Consider the following 18,317-nt stretch of genomic DNA (forward strand, 5'->3'; position numbering starts at 1 on the left):
GCTAAAGGGAACAAGTTACACACAAACTGACAAACCACCAATGTGCAAATGAAGACAAGTGCACAAATACAATTAAATAAACAAATAAATAAATAATGCTGAGAACATGAGTTCCAGAGACCTTAAAATTAAGTCCATTGTCTCTCTCAGCATACCGTTAAGTGGCTTTTTTAGAAAAAGAAAACCTTGCCAAAGATGGGAGTTAAGTATTCTGTCTGTGAATGTTTCTCTTGAAGTATTTATCCCAAGGACACTTGAGTCTTATGGGAGGGAAGGTGGAAAGCAGGCAACTGGAACTAGGCACGAAGTTGAGATTATTGTCATACGCACAGGTGCATGTGCAGTATCACGGGCATATAGCATCAGATAACAACATTTACAATTAAAATTAAGCTGAACATTAATTATACACAATAATACACAATCTTTACAAGAAAGAACACAATGTCCTTGCCTTGAAGGAATATGTTTAGAAAGCATCCCCTGATCACTGATGTAGTTAAGTACTGTGCTGGAAATGTCTTGAACTGTTCTTGTCCAAACAGGTAATCAAGAGAATTTTCTTTTTTATAATGAAGTGTAGGTCTGCATTTATGACATTTCTAAACTGTGTTTTGCTTCATTTCAGGGAGCGGTAACAACTATCTTAAATGGTTTTCAGAGTATCTTGAGCCAATCTGGGATGAATTTGGAGGGTATGTTTAAACATTTGCTGAGACCTAACTATGTTGTCAAAGTGCATCACCAGGGTGCAGTGATCTGTGAATTCTGCTTTCTATTTAAATATGATAGCCCTTAGCAGATAGTAATCAATTCCAAGAACCAATAATAATCTTTCCTTGGTTTTACAGAGTGCCAGGCAGTTCTTGTGGAATTGTTGGTGACTTTAACCAAGTCCAGGTTGTCAGCAGAAGAATTGACCTTTCTCCTGAGATTATTTTTGGAAAAGACCTCTCCAACTGTGAGTACGAATTGCTGTATTTAAAGTGTTTTTCAAAGCTGAATTCAGCAGCCAGATTAGGAGGGCAAAGCAGAAAGTCAGTTTTTCAGGCAGTCGTATAATTTTTGTGAAGAAAACAGTGGAATCCAAGGGAAAGTATGCTTAAAAGTGCTGTTCTGAATGACATCATTTATTCTAACATAGAAAGTTCCGAATAACCAAACTGCAGAACATTCTAGTGGTCACAGTTTTATGGGAGAGTAAATGACATGATCTTTGAGCAGTTTATATCCAGGAAAGTTTCAACTATTCTATTTCATTTGTCTTGGATCTTCCTTGATTCTGCAAAAATAAATAAATATATGATGAGTGCCCAAACCACCACCTCTCCAGAAGAATTATCTGTATTTCAGATGACAACTGTACTCAAATATCCAGCATCCTGTTTGTTGAAGGAACAATGCTTGTGTTTTTAAGTTTACTATTTTGTTTGTCAGTATGTCAACTTTAAAAGAAACATGAAAGCAAGCAAAGGCAGATGTTATGACAAAATGATGAAAAATAACTAAAATGAGCATGCGAAACAATTCTTTGGAGTTTATCAAATTTATGATTCATTGCACCAAAGTTAATTGCAGTTTGTCAGGTATGGTATGCCAGTGAATTTTGAAGTGTGCACCAGGGGATCCCAACCTTTTCTGCACCGCGGACCGGTTTAATATTGACAATATTCTTGCCGATGGGCGGTGGGGGGGGGCGGTGGTTGTTAATTACGACCGGAATATAGGCGATAAGTCAATTATAAGTCACATAAGTCAATAGCATCATAACATTTTAAGTAACGTTTGGATATTAAACACACATGGTGCATGTTTTCCTTGTATGAACATATAAAATCATTGTAACACACCAATATCGCTGAATCAGTGGGAGCCCTGGGCTTGTTTCCCTGCAACAAGACGTTCCTATCAAGGGGTGATGGGAAACAGCGATACTCGAAGGGGGTTCCTTATGTCCAGTCTATTCTGCAATTTAGTTTTCATTGCATTCATTGCAGAAAACCCTGCTTTGGAAAGATATGATGTTGGAAATGGAAACAACGTCTTGTGGAGGTGCTGGCTCTCAGCACTTGTTTCTGTCCCGCTTCCTCATGTTTTTTCCACTCAAAAAATTCAACTGGTTTGTCTTTAAGTGCAGGGTGCTTGGACTCAAGGTGCTGAAGCAGTTTTGAGGGCTTCATTGCCTCATTAGACAGCTTGTCTCCACATATCACACATGGGGCTTGGAGCATGCAAGTCACCGGTCGCAATAAAGCCATATTTTATGTATGACTCATATTTTCTGTTGAAGGAAGCTTTCTTTTTTTTTGCAGTCTCGGCTTCCACTGTCTGTGCGTTATCATCATTGTTAGGCCTTTTATGTCCCCTACCACCTCTTCTAAAGAAACTCTCAAGTGACGTTTGTTTTTTACTCATTGAGTAGTCGTAGGTTAATGACTGACTGATGACCTCGCATGTGTTCAAGTTCAACAGTGCATGACAGGGAATGAGGAAAGGTGCAGCTGACTCATTGTTTCATATCGCCAAATCATATCATTTCCTCGTGGCCCAGTAGCATATGCTTTGCGGCCCGATACCAGTCCACGGCTCGGTGGTTAGGGACCACTGGTGTACACCATGTTGACTATAGCCAATAATTCAAAAAAATATGATCGATACTTAGGTGTGGCAAGCCTGGACCCGGGATGTGAGAATGTATAAAGTAGGAGCCGTTGTGTCTCTTCTGTTCAAGATTGTAGCTAATAGTCTACCTCAACATCAATTTCCTGTCTTGTTCCATCTATCTTGATTTTTCCAAGACACAAATCTGTTAAACTCAGTTTTGAAATCAATGAATGACAGCTTCCAGCCTTTGACAGCATGATAGTGTAGTGGTTTGTGCACTCATTTTACAGCGCCAGCTCTTAGGTCAGGGTTCTTTTCCCACTGCTCTCTTAAAGAAGTTTGTACGTTCTCCCTGTGACTGTGTGGATACCGCGATTTCCTTCCACATTCTAAAGATTTACGGTTAGGGTTAGTAAGTTGTGGGCATGCTGTGTTGGCACCACAAGCATAGCCACACTTGTGGGCTGCCCAGCATAGTCCTCAGTGATTTGATTTGATGCGAATTATGCATTTCATTGCATGTTTCAATGTACATATGGCAAATAAAGCTAATCTTTATTCTTTTAGTGGAGAGAATTCAATAGTTTTTTTTACTCAGTGATGAATCTTCTCATTTGAATATCTCCCTGTTGAGATTATGGCTCCTAATTCCACATTCTTCATTCAAAGGAATTCCTCCCCTGTCTTGTTTTTTTAGTCCTTTAAGAATTTTGATTATTTTGGTGATGTTATATTTCACTTTAAAATACAGCCTCAATGTACTCATTCTCTCTGCATATGAAGAGCTAACCATCCCAGGAACTGTCTGAACAATCTTTACTATAACCCTGTCTAGCAAGTACATCTTAAAATAAGATCATCTGAATTTTACTTGGATGTGGTCTGACCAAGGCCTTCTGGACCTGCATATTATCTTTCAGTGCCTTGTGTATAAGGTCCCTTTGTATGCTAACAATCTCCTGTCATTTTTCATAATAATAAGTATTCAACACTGCTGATTAAGAGATGCTAGAACAGCTGTTAGTACACTCAAGTGCTCGACTGGAGGTGTTCCAATAAGTTTATTTTTTAATGTTTTTAATTTACTAATTGAAAAATTATTTTATAATTTTAAACCTGCTTTGCAATGTCTAGTTATTTCTGAATGTCAGTGTCATTTAAAAATTGATTCAAGGCCTTCCTAGCATTGAAGTTCCACATCAGCTTTGCTTTCTGTTAAAAGCTATCAGGGTTCAGGAGTAGCTTGGAGTTTGCTTGTTGCTGAGTTCTCACTATGTAAGGGTAAAGAAAAGATGAAGATTAGCTTTATTTGTCACATGTACATCGAAACCTACAATGAAATGTATGGTTTACATCATATGTATAATGTACTGGGGGCGACTCGCAAGAATTACCATGTCTCTGGTGCCAACATAGCATGCTGAACATCACACATACAAAGAAGTCAGCTTATTCAGCACTACCTGACCTAAATAAGTATGGATGGATGATGTCTGAATCAGCCCACTAATGCAGGGCTCTAAGCAAAACATTAATATCTTGCAATTGTTATCTTCATCTTGGAGTAGTTGCTACATGTTTTGTACATTGCCATTTTGAAGTATTAGTTTTTGTTTTTGTATTTCAGAAAATACTACTTAGAGGAATTCTGAGCATAGTGGAAGCAAATATAAACATGGACCCAATGCAGTACCTTACTTTCCCAATAGTGTTGAACACAAATACTTGCAGTAACATTTCATCCATTCAGAAAACCAGCTCTACTACCAGCAGCAAGACCTCCAACCTTCTAAAGCGTGTCAAGTTCCCACAAAACAGAAGAGAGACAGAACTTGAGAGATTATCGTCACCTTGGCACGTGGCTCCACTTCACCTGCCAGTTGTTGGTCAGAACTGTTGGCCTCATATGTCAGATGGCTTTAGTGTTTCACTGTGGTTAAAGGTGGAGGTATCCAAAGTGACAGATGGGTTAATTAAAAAAGTGAGAAAACAAAAACGAAATTGGCTGGCTACTTCCAGAGATAAGAGTGCTGACTGTGTTGGTAAGAATGGATTTAATATTTCATTTTTTTATTTGAAAATAATGTATCATGAAATATTTTTTCAAAGAACTTTCTGCAAGTCATTTGGTAGTATTAGGTGCATTGTGGAAATTTGTGTGCAATTTACCTTTTTTGTTTGATTTCACTGCACAGTTGTTCAGCTGTAATTTTTTTTCAGGAGATTATGAGCAGGGCTAAGTGAATACAACTTGTTTACACTAGATGAAGTTCTTAAATAACTCTTTAATGCCATGCGAGAGACATTATGACTTATGGTAAACCAAAACTGTAATTACTTTCTGTCTGAAAGATGTGAGATGCTTCATTTTGTTTTTCTTTAGCATCAAACAATTTGAAAAGTAATGATTATACAAATTTTGACCTTAATGTTGCACCATAGGTCATTATGATATCATAACAAAATACTTGGGGGTTTTCCACAAATTTTGGCATCACATGAGAACAAAAGATGCTTTTTACTTTACTGTTTTTGCATGCGTACTACAGAGACACAAGATTTCAGTTCATTAACAATTAGCTCAGTCTTCTCAATGTTACTATGAAAATGACAGCTGCACTGGTGACTGATACATTTAGAGCCTGATACAGTTAAAACTTCCAAGGGAAGCTAGGAATAGGTTGGACTAAGCGAATATTTAGGGTAACATGAAATGATTGAATATCTCGTGAATATTTGTCATGAGATAGACTAATCTCGCATGCCTTTTCTGGATATAAATGAAATAAAATTTTAAAAGTATACTTTGTAGCTTTCACAACAGTAAGTCCTTCGAACTTTGTAGTCAGTAAAATAAGTTTTCTCATTGTTGACACGCAAGTAAGAAGGTAGCAAGCTTAGATTCAGTAAGGTGTGAATACTAATTTTAATCCATTTTGTCAGCAATACCTTTGGTTCAAAGTTGTGGGATAAGTATGGTCTAGGAGATGAGAAAGAACTCTGCTTCTGATAAGTCGTGCAGTCTTTTGCATCTTACAAGGCAGCTAGGACCTCAGCTAAACATCTCAATCGAAAGACATTGTCTTATTATTGAGTACTCCTTTTAATGCAGCATGGAGATTCTAGTCAATAAGCTCATATCTTTGGGGTTGGATTTGAAGAGTATAATAAAGTTCAAAGTAAATTTATTATCAAAATACATATCTCCTACCTTGAGATTCATTTTCTTGCAGGCATTGACAGTAGAACAAAGAAATGCAATGTAATAAACTAGAGCAGATACTTCATAACCCACCATCCTTTCAAGGGTGAAAAATGCTTTAGAGTGGGGGACCTTGAGTTTTCTCTGCTGCGGTCCACAATTTGCACTGAGATCAAAATAAGATGAACCTGGCAAGGTTTACAGTAGATTTCAGTTTTTACTAAATTTTACTAGTTTTTGGTGAAGATTATATCTGTTTATTCAATCATGCACCTGACAATTCTGATAATAGCTGCCTGTAAAACTTTCCATTGTACTGATAATGACATTGAAAAATGTGTCTGCTCATCCATGCTAGTGATGCCAATGTAGATATCTTTTGTTTTGCAGAAGATGGAAAATCAACAGGGTTCTATTGCAGTGGAGTTTCAGATTCTTCTGCTAAATTGATGGAAGATGGTTGTCTTCATGTGATTTCATTAGGTTCTAAAACAACGATGCTGCAAGTTTGGGCCGATTTGAACACACGTGGCTTTATATTCAGGTAGTGTGAACTGCTAAATGATAATGCATCGCAGAGTGCAAATTCTTGAAATCAATAGGCTGCACTGAGGTTTTGAAGGAAAATGTATTATTATTATAAAAATGGATGATATTTATGCTAACTACATAATGCTTGTTCCCAAGAATATGTGAGAGTATTGGTAGTTTTGGAGAGCTTTCAGTAACAAATCATTTGAATTTTTTTGAAATTCATTCATTCCTGATCACCATGTATTTTCTTTTGTGAAGAATGGAAGTAACTTAATATACAGTAAGTCACTTTGTTAGAGTGGGATGTCAATTTAAATTGTCACCCAAAAAAGTGCATCGCAGTTTAGATAATTATCTAATGAGACATGAAATATGCTGCTAATTATTTTGATTTTTTTAATTGCCACTGTGGCTTTATTAGTGAATTAATGCATCTTTCTAGCAATGCTTTTTATATCTTTTGTACTTGCTGCAGAGTTGGTTTAAAAAGTCATGCACTTCTCTGCTCATTTGCTGCTGAAACCTTTGTACATTCTTTAGTTGCTTATAGATTTGACAGTAATTTGTGCATTGTAATAATCAGCTCTTGTTCTGCCTACCATCAACAAGTCACTAGTACTCTGTCCCCTATGTCCTGTTATAGGACAACTGATCACCTTGTCTTCCTCTGTTCAATGGCATACTTAAACTTTCAATTAAGCAGAGTCTCCATTTTAACATTCTCCTCTGCTTCAGTCCTACAACTGAGAAATTTGTACTTCACCAATTCTGCGTCTAGACAATGTCATAATTTAATCACTTCGCAATAGGTAGCTGTATCCTTAGCTGCTCGGGGCCCAAGCTATTGAACTCCATCCTTAAACCCCTGTCTACACTTTTTTGCTTTAAAATCTCTGTTAAAACATTACTCTGGGTAACGTCCCTTAATGTCTTCTAAGATGGATGGTGTCAAATTTCATTATTGGTCCTCTTGCCAACCACGTGGTGATGCACACTCCTGAAACCTGTAAGCAAAATACAAGTTGATGCAGTTGTGTAGTTACTTAAGGATTGCTATATTTTTATGATTCATGGGATATTAAACTGAAGTATCTGATCTCTCAGATAAAGGAAAGCAGGGATGGTGTCCAGACAATATTTAATTCTTGGTCAACATTACTAAAATGGACAATGTTATTAAAATACCTTCCATCCAGAAGCCCTGTGCAATGTTTTGTAATTTTGCAGTGACCTTTGCAATTTATCTTGTATGATAATAACTGTGTTTCAAAGCTGCTTCACTTTTTAAGTGTTCGTGGTGTTCTTAGCTTGTGAAAGGCACTATATAAATATGAGATTTTTAAATCTTTATGCTCAATTTTATGGTTTCTAAAATATTAAGTGATTTGTTTTCTTGCTGTAGAATCTGCAATGATGCAAACGATGAATTAAAAACAGGTGTTCTGGCACAGGCTGAGTCAGCGCCAAATATCATAACTCCAGGCAAATGGCAGCACTTAGCACTGACTTATGCACAACAGACAGAAAACAAAAAATATATTAATGCGTTGCTTTCACTGTGGGTATCCGGGCAAAGGTATGTTCTTATAATTTATTTAGTCTCTTAAATCATCTTAATGATTCTAATTGACACTTCAATCCAAGTACAGTGGATTCCGGTCAATTGGGAAACATCAGCACCAGTACATTTTGGCCCAATTGTCAAAAAGTCACCAACAATCAGTGACAAGAATCATTGGTTTTTGAATACAAGCATACGCAGCTGATGCTGTTTAAAAACTATTCACTGTAAGAAAGGTGTAATGTTTAAGTTGACTGGCGCTAGTTTGAAGCTGTTCGGCAACTAACTCCCGTCCCAAATAAGCAAATGGAATCCCAGCTATTTTCTTGATTAGTTTTTGTTTTTTTAAGAGTTATCTGAAATAAGTGGCTGCCTTGATTTACCGATGGCCCAATTAACCGGAATCCACCACATTACTGATTTCAGGCCAAGTTATGCAGTCTCCCCAGATCGATTAACTGTTTTAAGCCGTAGCCACACTGGTGATTTTACTGCACTGCTATTGGGTTATAAAAAAATTGTTTCTGAATATTTGTAACCAAAAGAGAATCCAGTATTCACTGCATGTTGTTCTGTAGCTAGGGCCCATGACGAACATGATGGAAAATTAACAGGTTCATCATTTACAATGTATTAATCATGTGCATTAATGAGGTATGATTGCTCTGGGACTTCAAATTTGCTGTTCCTCAGTATAATCAGTGAGTCACATTGCATTGATTCTCCACAGACTGGTTGTTTAGTCAACCTTTGTCTGTTTATGTATAGTTTTTTTTGTAGAATTCTGTTGCATTTTCCCTCTTAAATGTCTGCAGGAATGTGAATCTCTAGGCACCATTTGCTAACATATGTCAGAATCAGGTTTATTATCACTGACATGTCTTGAAATTAGTTGTTTTGTGGCAACAGTACAATGCAGTATATTTTAAAAATCGTAAGTTGCAGTAAGGAATATAAAAAGATAAATAAACAGTGTAAAAAAGAGCAAAATAGTGAGGTGGTGTTCATGGGCCATTCAGAAATCTGATAATGGGGTGAAGATGTTGTTCCTGAAACACTGAGTGTGTGTCTTCAGCATCCTGTACATCCTCCATGATGGTAGTAATGAGCAGAGGCTATGTCCTGGGTGGGTGGGGGTCTTTAATAATGGATGCCACCTTTTGAAGATGTCTTTGATGGCGGGGAGGCTAGTGCCCACGATGGAGCTGGCTGAATTTACAACTCCGTGCAGTTTTTTTCAATCCTGTGCTTTGGCGCTCCTCAACATCCTGTGGTGCAACCAGTCAGAATGCTCTCCGTGGTAATTCTGTAGAAATTTGCTGTTGTCTTTGGTGACATACCAAATCTCCAAATACTACTTTGACAATAATTGTATCCCTAGATAATGTAGTTCTAAATAAATGTATAATAAATTTGCTTTTAACTTTTGGACATTCTCTTCTCTATTCCATTTATCAGCAGTCTTGCTCCTTCAGTCTTGACCCTCTCTAAGAAACTTTGAGCAAACCTTAATTACTCCAGTTTGATTCAGTGAGAGTTTGGTTAACAATATATCTGGAAGGCTTAGCCCTCATCTATCAAGATTAGAACTATCGTGATACCTACGTCTATGGCTGAAATAAATGAGTTGTGTATTCTGGATATTACATTATAATCCATCACATCATATGCTGAGGTTAAGCAAGTTGAAACTTTCTGACATTGGTCTGAAGTTGAGCAGGTATTTGATAGGGGCCATTTAACCTCTTGACCCAGTTCTGCCATTCAGCGAGTACATACCTGATCTGTATGTTTGTTTATCCTGTTCTGGAGCCATATCCATCATCCTAGGCTAGCACAAATCAAGCAGTTTTCAATAAGCCTTATCCTCAACCTAACTCTTCTCTCTCTACTCCACCATTCTGAACAGCCTCTTGAGGGGGACTATTTAAGATTTCCAGTGCACCCTGTGTGAAAAATAATGATCCAGCTCTAATGAGAAGGTTATCTCCCACTAGAGGAAATCGCTTTTGTTTATCTTACCAAATCATTTAATAATCTGAAATGCCTCCATCAGATCATCCTTTAATCTTCTCTAATAAAGACAATACAGGACTAGTCTACGAAACCTGTGTTGAACTGTTGGATTCAAACTACATTTATTATTAAGGTATGTATACTATATACAACATTGAGTTTCGTCTCCTTATAGCCAACCATAAACCATAATAGAACCCATTAAAAAAACCATCAAATACTTAGTGTGCAAAAAAAAGAACAAATAATGCAAACAATAAAAAGTAAGCAAATAACATTCAGAACTAAAGTTCACAAAAGTGAGTTCATAGCCATGAAGCCATTCACAACCAGTCCAGGACCCCATTAGTTGCAGGCCAGAGCTTCAGTTCAGAGCAGAGATGAGCAAACCTTGTCAAGCAGCAAAGCTGAACATCAGCCCAGCCCATCCTTCACCTCTGACCCCAACACCCTGACCTTTTCAATCTGGTCTGACGCTTAAATTGGCTAAACCTCAGCTCATTCTTGCTCTTGGAACCGAGCCCTCCCTCTTCACTATGCTCTTGTGCCTGGGCCCCATTGCCTTGATATGGCCTGTACCCAACCTTTCAATTCTGTCCCGGTGCTTAAATTGGTCAAACATCAGCTTGTTCCTTGCTCTCGGGCCCTGCCACCTTAAATTTAGTCTGGCCCTTTCACGCTACAGCCGCCCTGCACCTTTGACTTCAGTTCACACTGCAAAAATGCCAGATCATGCAGGTGGTTCAGAAACTCAGCTTGGAAACAGAAGTTCCAGGCTTTTGATTGCAGTGCTCTTTTTCCAGAAAAAGTAAGTTTAAAGGGTAGTTAGAAGTTTTGTTTGCTGCCAGCATGGCTTTGCTGAGTCTCACCAGCACTATCTTAAACTGGAATCCTTTATCATTCTAGTGAAGAATCCATTTATTCCAGACAGATGAGTAATCCAAACAACACACAGAAAACGCTGGAGAAACTCAACAGGCCAGGCAGCATCTATGGAAAAGTGGACAGTCGACATTTCGGGCCGAGACCCTTTATCAGGACTGAAGATAAAAACATGAGTCAGAGTTAGAAGGTTGGGTGGGGAGAGGTGAAAGAAACGCATGGTGATGGGTGAAACTGGGGGAGGGGGGTTGAGTGAGTGAAGTAAAGAGCTGGGAGTTTGATTGTCAGAAGAGATACAGGCTGGAGATGGGGGAATCAGATGGAGGACAGAAGGCCATGGAAGAAAGAAAAGGGGGAGGAGGAAAGGTGAGGATGGGAAAAGGGAATGGGGAATGATAGGGGTGGGGAAACATTACCAGAAGTTTGAGAAATCGATACTCATGCCATCAGGTTGGAGGCTCCCAGATGGCTACCCGGATGTTCCTCCAACCTGAATGTGGCTTCATCACGACCGTAGAAGAGGCCATGGACTGACATGTTGGAATAGGAATGGGAAGTGGAATTAAAATGAGTGGCCAATAGGAGATCCCGCTTCTTCTGGCGGACAGAGCGTAGTTGCTCGGCAAAGTGGTCTCCCAATCTACATCTGGTTTCACCAATATTCAGGTGCTCCCAATGTGAAGCTATTTTCTTTACCTTGGAGAAAACTAAAGGGATTTTTGAAACATTTTGTTAATATAACTAAAAATAAATATTTGATAGAAAAGTTCTAAGTAAATTTGCTATCAGAGTACATATGCGTCACCATATGCTACCCTGAGATTCACTTTCTTGTGGGCGTACACAGTAAATACAAAACACAGTAGAATCATTGAAAGTGCACTCAGCAAATACAAACTTATGAGAGGTTCAAATAATAAGAAATTTTTCCAAATGGCAGTGATGCATAACACGAAGAGCATAAATTTAAGGTGAGAAGCAAGAGGTTCAGAGGGGATCTGAGAAAGGGAATTTTTTTTCCATCCAGAAGATGATTGAAATCTGGATTGCACTTCCCAAGAAGGTGGTGGAAGCTGATACTCTGAGTGAGAGCTTGAATCGCTTAGGCATAGTAAGAAAGTGCTGGTAAATAGGATTAGTATAGATAGCATAGATGATGGTTAACATAGATATTGTGACTTGGAAGACCTGTTTCTGTGCTGTATGTATCAGACCACTACAGGCAAAAGGGTTGGTATTCTGGGGGTGTATTTAAGAAAAAAATTACATAAGAGAGCTAGAAAAGTTTGAGCAGTGAAATGTTATAATCTGATTTGTCCTGCAGTAGAGATAAATTATGGAACATTGGGGAAGTGGTAGGAGCACTAGTACAGAAATGTTGGGTTACAATGTTGTGTTCTCTAAACATAAAGAAAATTCAAAAATCCAAAGTGCAAAGGGACTTGGGAGTCCTTGTGCAGGATTCCCTTAAGGTTAACTTACAGGTTGAGTTGGTGTGAGGAAGACAAATGCAATATTAGCTTTCATTTCGAGAGGACTAGAACATAAAAGCAAGAATGGAATGCTGAAGCTTTGTAAGGCATTGGTGAAGCCCTCATTTGGAGTATTGTGAGCAGTTTTGTCCCCCTTATTAAAGAAGGATGTGTTGACATTGGAGAGGGTTCAGAGGAGATTCATGAAAATGATTCCAGGAAAGAAAGGCTTATCATTTGATGGCTCTGTGCCTGTACTCGCTGGAATTTAGAAGAATGAGGGAGGTCACATTGAAGCCTATCAAACGTTGAAAGGCTCGGATAGAGTGGTTGTGGAGAAGATGCTTCCTGTAGTGGGGAGTCAGGGACCAGAGGGCATAACCTCAGAGTAAAGGGACATCTATTTAGATTGGAGGTGAGGAATTTCTTCAGCCAAATGGTGGTGAATTTGTGGAAATCGTTGCCACAGGTTGTTGTAGAGACCAGGTCACTGTGTGTATTTAAGGCAGAGGTTCATAGGATTCTGGATAAGTCAGGGTGTGAAAGGTTATGGGGCAAAGGCAGGAGAATGGGGTTGAGAGGGAAGTGGATCAGCCATGATCAAATGGCGGAGCAGACCCAATGAGCCAAATAGCCTAATTCTGCTCTTGTAGCATATGGTCTTTTGGAATTTTGAAATATGATTATGAATCAAATTAGTATTTTTTTTACTTTTGTGTTGTGGGAGTTGTTTCTAATACCTGTATACATTGCAGTTATCTAAATACTCTTTTGAATATGGTGGTGAACCACCGGCTTCAATTTTTGTCGTCCTGCTGTTCAGTGTACTTCATGCCGATATTGAGGGGATCCCAGAATTTAGGCCCAGCAGCAATAATATATCAATGAATCAAAGTGATGTGCAAATTGGAAGGGAATTAACTGTTGATGATAATTCTATGCACAAACTGCCTCTGTCCTAGGTAATAGAGATCACAGGTAACTGTAGCGCATGTTATAAATGATAAATGTTGTGGTCAGACTATACAGGTGATGGACTGAATTAAGTTGGTGGGTAGTGGATATAATATCAATGAGGTGAGCTGCTCGGTTCTGGATGGTATTGAACTACAGTATTGGAGCTCCACTCATTCAGTTAGATTGAGAGTACTCCATCACACTTGTGATTTCTGCCTTGTTTATAATGGAAAGGATTTGGAATGCTAAGAGGTGATTCACTGGGTGCGGGACACCCTATCGCTGACCTGCTCTTTTAGCCATAGTATTTATATGACTATTCCAGTTGCATATCTGGTCAGCGTTCACCCTCAGGATAATATTTGTGAGAATTCGACAGGTAACAATTATTTGTACTGTGGGTGAATACAGTGTGTGAGACTCTTACATAATTGGTAACACTTGAGCTCAAGTTGATTATCCTGGCTCAACATAGAAAGGTACTGAGCTTTCTCCTTTTTTTCCCAAGTGATTAGATTGAACAGTTTTAACTTAATTGACCAGAAGTCATTGAAAATCAAATGTTGCAGATACTGGCAATATGAATTCAAAACAGGAATTGCAGGCAGAATTCAGCAACTTGTGTTCTGATGAAGTGTTTTTAACCCTGAAAAATTAATTATGTTAATCCTTGATGTTATTCAACCTGTAGATTATTTCCAACATTTTTTGTGTTTTTATTACAGTGATATTATCTAATTTAAACTTCAGATGGGTGCACTATGACACTGAAAAAGGGATGAGGTGCAAGACACAGCCAGGAAACATACACAGTATATGTTTTCTGAAATGATCAAAACGTAATAGTAGTAAAAAGCAAATAGTAATTGAGTTCATTGAAGTTACTTGTTAAATTACTTTTTAAAAGTCAGGGTTCAGCATTATTGCAATTCAGACCAGTGCTTTTTACGCATTATTGGCTACATGCAGTCAATCATTATATTAAGTAGTGTGTAATGCCTTAAGTGAACAGAAATCAAGTTAAATGAATGAATGAAAACATGGCACATGAAATAGAAAAGGGAAAATTGTGTGATCACCCACATCAGTTTGAATGGTGAGAGATTAGATGGTATGATGTTCAAAGAGGCCTAGTGCACATGTATTTACATTATTGAAACTAATTTATAGGTGGCAAAAGTGATTAAGAGAGAAGATTATGAGACATTAAGGCAGTGGTCCCCAACCACCGGACCACGAACTTGTGCTACCGGGCTGCAAGGAAACGATATGATTTGGCGATATGAACCGATATGAGTCAGCTGCACTTTTCCTCATTCCCTGTCACGCCCACTGTTGAACTTGAACGCACGCGAGGTCCACTAGAATATTGTCAATATTAAACCAGTCCACGGTGCGCAAAAGGTTGGGGACCCCTGCATTAAGGGAATCAAGGGATGTGGGATAATACTGGAAAATGGAGCTGAGATCAAAGATCAACTGTGATCTTGAATAGCAAAACAAGCTTGAAGGGCTGAATGGCTTACCCCTATTTCTTATGTTGGGTTCAGTAATTAAAGTACAATATGAATCCATTCTTTCATGCTTTTAAACAAAATTCTGATAGCAATATTTTTTATCTTGAAAATTGTTTACCTATTTTGAATTGCAGCCTTGCAAAGAGGTTGTCACTTGACTCAGTCTGTACCATTATTAAATCGCCAAAGGTCTGTTTAGATTTTGACAGAAGACATTTTTTTGTTTTTCCAGAAAGGATGAGTTGGCCTTGTATTATACTATACCTCGGAAAAGCAGCCTCTCCCCTGATGGTAATAAAACTTTTGCATTGATTGGCCACTCTGCAGCCCCACAAGATTCTACTGGATTAGCTGGAAGATGGAGTATTGGAAGCTTGCTCCTTTTTAATGGTAATGGTTTGTTGAAATTTTTAACCTTTTCTGTGTATTACCTTTTTTCCGACTGAAGAAAGAAACCTCTCAAACAGTATAGAACTGTTTAAGACCTAACTTGGAGCATAAGAACAATACATTCTTACATTAAGTGATTAATGGTTGTTTTCGGTTTTCTGGTCCTGTACTATTTGAGAGGGCTGCTGGAAGATTGAGGGCTACTTCAGCATAATCTGAAAAAATAAAAGAGTAAAGATCAGCTTTATTTGTCACATGTACATTGAAACATGCAGTGAAATGCATCATTTGTGTCAACAACCAATGCAATCTGGCACTTCCAGCACCAACATAGCTTGCCCACAACTCTAATACGTACATCTTTGGAACGTGGGAGAAAATGGTGCACCAGGAGGAAACCCATATGATCATGGAAAGAATATACAAACTCCTGACAGACAGTGGTAGGAATTGAACACTAATTATTGGCACTGTAAAGCATTGTGCTAACCTTTACATGACCATTCCATATCATGTCATTGTATCCAGTTTGGAATCCCAAGGCATACTTATCATCATTATGTGCTGTGTTCCAGGATATAATATTTTATTAATTAAAAATCTTTGAAAATTCTCACTGTGCCCTCAGTAATAACGGTACATAAATTATTGCAGCGTTCAATAATTCAGCATTCTTATAAATATGCTTAATGTTAAGACAGGAGCAAGAATGATCACTTTTGAACATGCCAATTGAAAATATTTCTCTTTTAATGTAGGTGCTAGAATAGGGCTGGAAGAAGCATATTATTTGTATGTTTGTGGACCAGACTTCACCTCTATTATGCCTTGTAAATATGGTAAAATTCAAGCAAATTACTCCAAGTATGTTACTCTGGAGATTCTACAGTGTGATCAAATTAAAGAGCTTCTCATGAAAAACAAGGAAGTGAATACTGGCCCTCTGGTGGTGAGTAGAATTAACAAATACCTGACTTGGTGAAATTCTCTGTCAAGTGAAATGCTAAAAATACTGTATAGTCACAATATGACTAAGAGGAAATGAGCATTTTGGTTGCATACAGCACTGCCTGAATTGGTGCTGAAGGAAGAATTAATAGTATCTCTCAAAAGCAGTTGGATAAATATTTAAAAAGTATATCTTTGAATGCCTGTGTGTAAAGAGCAGGGGAATGGGAGTGGTGCTTCTTTAAAGCATCAGTATGTCATCAATTTATGCAGCTCAGAGTTCTATTATATAGGGCAAAGGAAAACCTTTACAAGTATTGCAGCTTCTTTTTTGCAGGATAACCTCGCGATTGTTTACAATCCACAGTATCCTGCTCAGTATACCATTTATGACCCAGTTATTCGACTCAAAGGACAAACAAGAACAGTATCACCACAAAGGCCATTCAGCTTGAAGGATGTCCAGAACAATGCTATGGAGCCCCAGAAACTAAAGTCTCTGCAACCTCTGGAGCATCAGGAGCTTCAGCGTATCCTCCACAAAATTGGAGGAACTGGTGCATTCATCTTTCTCTTTGCTAGGGTAAGAGATATTACTCATGATTGACTTAGTACTGCCATCAAATTAATTGCAAAAGTGGTTAACAGTGCAGTTATTTTGTACATTTTGTAATGGGGAAATTTGGCAATTTCTTGTCTATGCAGACTTAATTCCAGATGGGATTTTAGCGGTCGGGAAATGAATACAGGTTTCCCCAGCCATCCGAAGGTAGAGCGTTCCTATGAAACGGTCCGTAAGCCGAAATGTCGTAAAGCGAAGAAGCAATTACCATTTATTTATATGGGAAAATTTTGTGAGCGTTCGCAGACCCAAAAATAACCTACCAAATCATGCCAAATAACACACAAAACCTAAAATAACAGTAACATATAGTAAAAGCAGGAATGATATGATAAATGCACAGCCTACATAAAGTAGAATTACTTTTCCACAATCATTACTGAGCTGTTCTCCGTAGTGAAAATCTCACGCAAGCGCCATTGGCAGAAAATCTCATGCAAGCGCTGTTGGCAAGAGCACTCTCTCCAGTAACCTTTAAGTTATGAAGCTGCCAAATCATACCAAATAACACGTAAAAATACACAGCCTATATAAAGTAGAAATAATGTATGTACAGTGTAGTATCACTTACGGGAATCGGGAAGACAGCGCCGAGCACACTGATGATGGTGTGTTAGGCTGAGTTGGAGTTTGGGTGGTGCAGTGGCCCCTACCTGCAGAGCGATACATTGCCACGAAGCATGCAGGGGTCCAGCAGTAGCCAGGAGGCACACAGCACATCTTGAAAAAAGCTGAGATAAGCAAGCTAATTAATTAGGTGCCGCCCGACACGTAATTGTCGGCCCAGATCAGTGTCGATTTCCGATTGCGTTGTCTCTGATTTGGGCCGACAATTACGTGTCGGCGGCACCTAATTAATTAGCATGTTTATTTCGGCTTTTTTCTTAAAGATGTACTGCGTGCCTCCTGGCTACCGTTGCATTCTCTGCGAATCGGTATCTGTCCGTGGCCTGGAGGTTGGGGTGGTGGGACACTGGGGTGTCATCTCGTCATCGTCTGTATCCATGAGGGCAGGCAGCTCATCTTCTTCTATCTCTGCCCGCCTCGATGTCGAAGGTCGAGGTTCGTCGTCTGCTGTGTCTGATGTGGAAGGTTTGCTTGACTGCTGAGCCTCGCGCATTTTTCTATCACACAGTTCTTTGTAAGGACTCAAACCATCCTGCAAATATCCCCTAAACCGACGTACCCTTTCAAAATTAAAGCTGTACTTTATCATTGCTCATTCGGTTTTGATTGTTATCCTTTCCTCTTCCAATTGCATCAGCTCTTCATCTGTCAGTTCTTGGTCATGAGATGCCAAAACCTCTTCAACATCATCTTTGTCAGCTTCCACAAACCAAACTCACTTTGTCCTTACTTCGTTCACCATGATCGAAATGCTTAATTGTGTCTAGTTTTACGCCAAGTGTAACACCCTTACGAGCTCTTTTAGGCTTTTCTGATACCTTAGAACTCATCTTGCAAACGGCTGCTCACAGGCACGTGTTAAAGCAATGCCGTTCCGAATCTGGGGAGAGCAGCTGCTCGGGGCGCGCGCTGCCTTTTATCGCACTGCTTTTTTTTTCGTAACAGTGAAAACACCTTCTGAAAGCGAAAACAGGGTACTAATGTA

General features: G+C 38.8%; 1 protein-coding gene across 2 annotated transcripts in view; it reads left to right on the top strand.

Moving 5' to 3' along the window:
- lyst (lysosomal trafficking regulator) overlaps positions 1-18,317 on the top strand; it is a 297,915-nt gene that overhangs the window by 167,365 nt on the left and 112,233 nt on the right. For both annotated transcript variants that reach the window (XM_063039530.1, XM_063039526.1), the window contains 8 exons: positions 629-695; positions 852-961; positions 4,232-4,646; positions 6,197-6,350; positions 7,743-7,916; positions 14,978-15,135; positions 15,894-16,084; positions 16,421-16,666. In XM_063039530.1, the coding sequence (XP_062895600.1) occupies positions 629-695; positions 852-961; positions 4,232-4,646; positions 6,197-6,350; positions 7,743-7,916; positions 14,978-15,135; positions 15,894-16,084; positions 16,421-16,666 (1,515 nt within the window). The remainder of the gene's footprint in view (positions 1-628; positions 696-851; positions 962-4,231; positions 4,647-6,196; positions 6,351-7,742; positions 7,917-14,977; positions 15,136-15,893; positions 16,085-16,420; positions 16,667-18,317) is intronic.

Source organism: Mobula hypostoma, chromosome 2 (assembly GCF_963921235.1).
Source record: "Mobula hypostoma chromosome 2, sMobHyp1.1, whole genome shotgun sequence".
Classification (NCBI taxonomy): domain Eukaryota; kingdom Metazoa; phylum Chordata; class Chondrichthyes; order Myliobatiformes; family Myliobatidae; genus Mobula; species Mobula hypostoma.